The 7,523-nt window shown below is 40.3% G+C and overlaps 1 protein-coding gene across 1 annotated transcript in view; it reads left to right on the top strand.

Moving 5' to 3' along the window:
- The window catches only part of USPL1 (ubiquitin specific peptidase like 1), a 47,312-nt gene extending 45,754 nt beyond the window's left edge, over positions 1–1,558 (top strand). The window contains exon 10 of the mRNA XM_003797635.2: positions 1–1,558. This exon is cut by the window's left edge and continues 3 nt beyond it. Coding sequence (XP_003797683.1) covers positions 1–1,348 — 1,348 coding nt within the window. The 3' untranslated portion in view covers positions 1,349–1,558.
- The last annotated feature ends 5,965 nt before the right edge of the window (positions 1,559–7,523 follow it).

The raw sequence follows: 7,523 nt of genomic DNA, 5'->3' as shown, positions 1-7,523 counted from the left end.
GTTTGTGGATTTAAACTTTGCATCTCAAGTTGCAAGTACAAGCATGCAGCCAGTACAGCTGAATACAGAAGATGCAGTAATTGCTATGTCTGTGGAGAATATTCATGCTGCTGGTCTCATGCAGGGAATGAAGTCAGTAGAAATTGAGACAGATGCTCAGTTAAAACAATTCCTTACACCAAAAACTGAGAAATTAAAACCAGAACAAGCTATATCTCAGGTATCTAATTTGAAGAAAAAAGAAACTGCAGCCGCTGCTCCAAATGTAACAGCTGAGTCATTACAGAGTCAGTCTGTGAAAGAAAATCAAAAGAAACCATTTGTGGGAAGTTGGGTTAAAGGCTTATTAAGCAGGGGTGCTTCTTTTATGCCACCTTGTGTTTCAGCTCATAGTAGAAACAATTTAAGTGATTTGCAGCCTTCAGTTAAAGGGGCAAATAATTTTGGTGGCTTTAAAACTAAAGGAATAAAGCAGAAGGCTAGCCGGGTATCCAAGAAATCTAGGGGTACAAGTAAGCCTCCTCCAGTGAGTAGGCCTCCACCAAGTCCTCCATCGTCCAATAGCACTGCTGCTCACCCATGTACTAATACCACTGCTCCTACTGAAGTTGTAAAGAGGGATGAAAGTGCCTCATCTGGAGCTAACCTCAACTACAATTCTCATGGAAATGAAAATTGTGTTTATTCAGTAAACCACGGAGGCTCAGTTGAAGATCAGATTCGTAAACTTCGCTTAAAACTTCTTAAAAAGCTAAAAGCAAAAAAGAAGAAATTAGCTGCTCTTACCTCTTCCTCCCAAAGTGGAAAACTTCCGAGTGAAAATTTAGAAGTGCCCCAGGGTGGGTCTCCAAATGATTGTGAATCTATAGACGACTTGTTAAATGAACTACAACATCAAATTGACATTGCAGATAAGAAGGCTGGTTGTACCACTGTTACTGGTGTTTCCCCGTACAGTAGTCAAAGTCATGAAGAAATTTTAGCAGAATTATTGTCTCCTACAACTGTTGTTTCAACAGAGCTATCAGGGAATGGGGAAGCTGACTTTAGGTATTTGGAAATGGGAGATAACAGTATATCAGCTCCCGCACCTGGTGAATCAAACAGTATTTCCCAGAACACATATCTAGGACAGGATCAAGTTTATTGCAGCCCCACCAAGAAGAATCCATGTGAAGTTCAACTAGACTCCCTAACAAATAATACCTGTGGTAGAACATTGAACTTGGAGAGTCCCATGAAGAATGATATTTTTGATGAGTTTTTTTCCACCTCATCATTAAATTCCTTAGCAAATGATGCATTAGACTTACCTCATTTTGATGAATATCTGTTTGAGAATTGTTAAATGCTTGTTAACTCTTTATTATTACTCTAAAAACGGTTTTCAAGTTGTGTTTATATTCTTGTGTTTATAGTGTTAATAGCCATGAGCAAAATGTAAGCAATTGAAGGTTTTACCTTTAGTTCTGCCCTTGAAGCATGTGATCTGTTTCACAAATTAAAATTATCAGGAATGTGTTCCCTCATGGGTTTCATTTTGTACTTGTAAGAGAATGAGGATTTCAGATTTTTTTTTTTTTTTTTTTTTGAGACAGAGCCTCAAGCTGTCCCCCTGGGTAGAGTGCTATGGCTTCACTGATCACAGCAACCTCCAACTCCTGGGCTCAAGCAAGTCTCCTGCCTCAGCCTCCCAAGTAGCTGGGACCACAGGCGCCCGCCACAATGCCCGGCTATTTTTTTTTGGTTGCAGCCATTGTTGTTTGGCGGGTCCAGGCTGGATTCGAACCTGCCACCTTAGGTGTATGTGACTGGCGCCTTAGCCGCTTGAGCCACAGGCGCCGAGCCCAGAATATTTTTAAAAGATAAAAAGTGTATATTAGTTTCTGGCACTTGTACAGTTGGATTCATAAAATTGCAAGGTTTCAAATTTTGGTCACATTCAGGAGTTTATATAAACTTAAGTTGTCATATGTGGTAGATGAATGCCTGACATTTTTCCTTAGGGTTGTTTGTATACTTTAATAGAGTGCTGTGGGGTGTAAACTTAGCCCATATCACTTGTCTCCTTTGTCTCTTTACAAAGGATGGCAGAAAAACCTTACTACTTTAAGTAATGTTAAATGATCAATAAATGATCTTTAATAGGAAAAAGTAATCTATTTTCTTGATGATGTGCAAAAATTCTACATGTTATCACTATCATGAATACTATCTTTCTTCCCAAGATGGTTCCATAACCAAAGTGACACCATTTAACATCCTGTTTTGGGAGAGAGTAATAACCAGCACTTCTAAGGCTTGCTATCTGTTGGGTTCTGTTATATATGAGACAGAGGTTAATTCATTTAAACTTTGACATCCCTGTGAGTGAGATATTTTTATCACATTTTACGAATAAGTTGTGAAGCCAAGACTGAGTAGAGGGTTTATTACAGCAGTTGAAAGTGCTGAGCTTATCAATGTATGTTTTACCCCACAAGCTTTATTTATAGTGTAAATACCCAAACAACACTACTGCTGTAATGATTTGAGTTAACAATAATTACTGAGGTTTAAGGGTGACAGTCAATGGTCTTTGGGTAAAATACTTTACTGAGGACTTAGTACTTGATAATTTATTTGCTAGTTTTACTCCTAACAACCCCTCTCCCCCGTTTTTTCTGTTTATAAAAGTAGTGTAATTTATTGTAAGGAAAAGCTGAGAAAATACAAGAAAACACCAAGGTTTTTGATCATGCATTTTAATCTTATTGATAACTACTACAAACATTTTCAAATTTTATGCACATAGACTTTAAATAAAAGATCCTCTTTTACCTGTTTGTATTATCTGTTTTTACGTACTGTTTAATGAGCGTTTTTCTACCTCATAGTTTTTGACATCTTTTGAATAGTTTTATAATAATTATATTGTATGGCTAAGCATTGTTTCATTAATCCTTTTAGATTCTAGATTTATACCATTTGGCTATTGTTAATTGCACAGTAGCAGTTATCCTGTTAATAAATTTTTGTACAGATGCAAGTTTTATTTTTTAGGGGTTGAATTGTTTGATCAAAGGATGTGCACATTTGAAGTTTTTAAATGATTGCATGATTGACTTCCCTGGACCCTCACCAATACTAAGTAGTAAAATTAATTATCCATGTTGTTGTTTATATTTCTGTGATTACTAGTGAGGCTAATCATTTTCTATATAACTGTTTGCCCAGTTGAGTTTCTTTGCAGACTTGCTTGTCTATCCTTTATTTGTTATTAACCCATTCAGCAAGTATTTCTAAGTTACTGCTAAGAGCCATGCCTGAGAATAGGAGGAAATACTTGCTCATTACAAGGAGATACATGCTTAAATGTAGGTGATGATAGGAGATACATACAGTTAATTCTTGTCAGTAGTTAATGGACTGTAAAGTTGCTGTGAACACTGAATTAGCAAATACTGAAATAATGCTCCTTGGGAAAATACAGGGTTAGGTTCCTGCCAGCCTGTAGTCCCAATATTTTTGTCAGTTAGTCGATATATAACTTTGTATTTTGTTTCTGTTTAAAGATACCTACTTCATCGGTATTGTTGGTTCATTACATTAACGTGGTCAGCAGCACTGTTACTCGGGCCTAAACAAAGCTTATTTCTAACAGAGTTTTCTCTATAAGACGCATCCCAGCCTCTTTGCTTAGAAACACTAGACAGCACTTCAGCACTGCACTTGAGTCCATTTTAAATAGTGAAAGCAACAAAAAGCACAGACATGCAAGAAACCAACAGTTGTTTTCAGTGTGAGAGCTAAAAGAGGAAGGTGGAGTACTGACTTGTTCAACCTCAGCTGGGCACATGGTTGTCAGGCAACTCAGAATTTTTCAGTGTACCTGTATGAATGGCCACTGAAAGCACTGCAACTATTGATTTAGGGGGTTAAAAATTTTAGCAAGTAAGTGGATTACCAAACATGGAATCTGTATAATGTTGATTGACTCTGTCACATCAGATAGTATTAAATACTATGGAGAAAAAGTGGATGCATGGGAAAAACTGTTTTAGACTGGGTGGACTCTGAAGGTTGCTTGGAGGTAAGTGACTTTATGAAGTTACGGTGTTAGCCATAAGACTGGAGGATGAACATTCCCAGAAGAGCAAAAATCATGAGGAATAAATGTGCTTAGAGTATATCTTAGTCTGTTACTATAGACTAGGTAGTTTGTAAGTAATATTTATTTATTTATTTATTTTGCAGTTTTTGGCCAGGGCTGGGTTTGAACCCACCTCCTCCAGCATATGGAGCCTGTGCCCTACTCCTTTGAGCCACAGGCACTGCCCATAATAAGTTTATTTTTCACAGTTCTGAAGACCAGGAAGTCCAAGATCAAGGTGCCAGAAGGTTGAATATCTGGGGAAGGCTTACTCTGCTTCATAGATGGCACCTCTTGCTGTGTTCTCACATGGTGGAAGAGGGTTGGGGATGCTCCCTTCAGCTACTTTTTGAGGGCAAGCTGCCATGACCTAACCACCTCCCCAAAAGACCCTACCTCAATACTACTTCGTTGGGGATTTAGGTTTCAACATACAAATTGTGAGGGCGGCACAAATTAGACCATAGCAGCATGACAGAACAGGGAAGAGACCAGCATGGCTTGAGTGGAGGCCTCAGGGGAAGGAGAGTTGGGATGGAGTAAAGGGGGTTGGCAGGCTTCAGATCTGATAGGGCTTTGTGGGTCATTGTTACGATGAAGACATCTGCTGAGACTAGAATAGGAAGGCTCAGAGCCCATATGGCACAGTGGTTGAGGCAGTAGCCACATAGACCTAGGCTGGGGGGTTCAAACTAGACCCAGACCAGCTGAACAATGACAACTGCAACTAAAAATAGCCAGGCATTGTGGCAGGCACCAGTAGTTCTAGCTACGAGGGAGACTGAGGCAAGACAATCTCCTAAACCCAAGAATTTGAGGTCACTGTGAGCTGTGATGCTATGGCACTGTACAAGGGTGATAAAGTGAGACTCTTGTCTCAAAAAATAAAAATGTTTTCAAAAGAATAGAATAGGAAACCATGGGAAGAGTTCAGGCAAGAGGGTAACATCTGATTTGGGCTTTTTTTTGAGAGAGTTTCACTGTGTCACCCTCGGTAGAGTGCCGTGGCATCACAGGTCATAGTAACCTAAAACTCTTAGGCTTAAGTGATTCTCTTGCCTCAGCTTCCCAAGTAGCTGGGACTAAAGTTGCCCACCACAACGCCCAGCTGTTTTTTTGTTATTGTGGTCATTGTTAAATTTAGCAGGCCTAGGCCAGGTTCGAACCCATTACCCCAGTGCATGTGGCCAGTGCCCTAACTATTGAGCTATGGGCATTGAGCCTGATTTGGGCTTTAAAAGGATCACTGAATTGTAGGAGTCCTAGCTTATATCACTCTTTTTAGAGTTTAACTGATGACTGTGAAAGTGTTTAAAACTAGGTCACTGTTGGATTTCAAGGGTAGAGCAGGATGTGTTGGTGGGTTGGATGTAGGGTAGAGGTGGGTTAAGGATGAACACCAGCTTTTGTCACCTGAGCACATGGGTTGTGCTATTTACTGAGACAGAACAGACTTGGGAAGGAAAGAATTTAGAGAGAGTGTGGGATTCCTATTAAACTTCTAAATGGAGATAATACCTAAAAAATGGATCTGCAACTTTGGAGCCCAGAAGAGGCAGACACTGGAAATACTCATTTGGTAGTTAAGAATACATGGACTATATTTAATGCCATAGGATGGGGTCAGTTGGGGAGTTATAACAGTTCTTGGAAACAAAAGGGGCAATAGGAGGAAAAACAGCTGAGTGTAGTGCCCTGAAAATCAAAGTAAGAGTATCTTTTTTTTTTAACCCCTTTAACAAGGGATGATTATCAGATGCTACTAACAAGTAATATGGGGTCCCCACCATGCTTTCCCAGGTCGCTTAGGGTCTCAACAAAAGTGCATAATACTCGCAAGTCTTTTCGCTCAGTTTCTGGAATTAAGAGAGTACATTTCATTTAATTTTTGTGGGAGTTTACTCCACAAAGATGAAATGGGAAGATTACTTGAGCCCAAGAGTTTGAGGCTGGAGTAAGCTGTGATCACTTCCCTTCAGCCTGGACAACACAGCCAGACCCCATCTCTTAAAAGAAAAGTGGCAGCAGATCTCAAGGGATTGGGGGAGGGCTCAGAGAATGCCAGAATGGGACATTTGGTGGAAGTAAGCTGGTTAGGAAGTGCTGTGCTTGAAAATCAAGCTTCTGGAGATAGCTGGATTACTAGTGATGACAAAGTCTGAAGTATGAAAGTACACAGCCAAAGTTAAGTGAGTTAATGGAAAGTGAGGAGGTAAAGGAACCGAGAAGCCAGCATGGTTGTGTGGATTGTTTATGGAAGGCAAGCCAGGAAGAGGCTGCTATGGGAGTTCAGGCCAGGAGAGGTTGAATCAGTCTGATGGGTTAGAGAAAGCATCCCAAAGTGACATTAAACTAATGATTTCATTCTGAGTAGGTTCCACAGGCAGCCTTGTTTAGGCACCCCTGCCATGCGCAAAGACACACGGGTTCTGAACAGGCCTGCTCAATGAACACCTCTAGGACTCTGTCTCTCTGGCCCTTTTAGCTTTGTTGAGGAAAATTTATAAAGGCCATTGTTTTTAACTAAGCTCCTGCACTAGACTCAACCGACCAGACCAGACCAGAATGGACACACTTGTGCTAGGTGGCACATAATCAAACTGAACTTTACAACAGGCCAGTTTAAAAAATAAAAACAGAACCCAGAAGATGCACACCAACAATTAGTCAACCTAAGCCAGCAGGGTAAGGCCATCGGCTTTAATTCTGTAAGGAAAGGAACTTTGGAATGACTGATCTGTTTCAGTCTCTTTCTTCAGTTTTATGTGGCCTTTTTCTGCCTATGAAGCCCACCTCTTCTGCCCAGCTCGGTGGTGCACCCCATCTACTCATAGATGGGGTGCTGCCCCATTCATGCATCACTAATAAAAGCTAATTAAATCATTAAACTCAATTTGTTGGAATCTGGTTTTTTACAGCTTTTCAACACCAAGACTTCTACACCCCTACTCCCTCTAGTCCTGTTCCCTCAGAGAACCACAGAAGCAGCAGGCGGGCTGAAAGGCACATTAGGGTGCTTCCAAGTACTGTGCGTCTGTGAAAGACGCTGATTAACTTTTGCAAGAAAGCAGAGTACTGAAGTGACAGTATATCTGGTATTGGAGAAGTTTAAAATAATCAGTCGATTAAATATAACCACAGACACAAGAGGTCGTAAGGATAAAAAGAACCCTAGGAAATACTTCAAATCTTAAAATGAAAATGCATTTCCTGCTTAGTTATTGCAGCCACTTAATAGCTTAGTAAAGTGCCCTTCTTGCCAGCTTTCTCTCTTTTATAGCCTTCCTGCTAGGCTGGGAGGCAGATATTATCTAAATATGCTGAGAAGGTTCAAGTGTCTCTACAACTCACCTGACAGTAAATGCTCCCCTCAGCCCTAGGTGATGGGAGC

This window comes from Otolemur garnettii, unplaced genomic scaffold (genome assembly GCF_000181295.1).
Source record: "Otolemur garnettii isolate 467f Iridium unplaced genomic scaffold, OtoGar3 scaffold00120, whole genome shotgun sequence".
Classification (NCBI taxonomy): Eukaryota; Metazoa; Chordata; class Mammalia; order Primates; family Galagidae; genus Otolemur; species Otolemur garnettii.
Note: the sequence above shows the minus strand (reverse complement) of the source record. Positions and strands in the feature narration are given on the sequence as shown.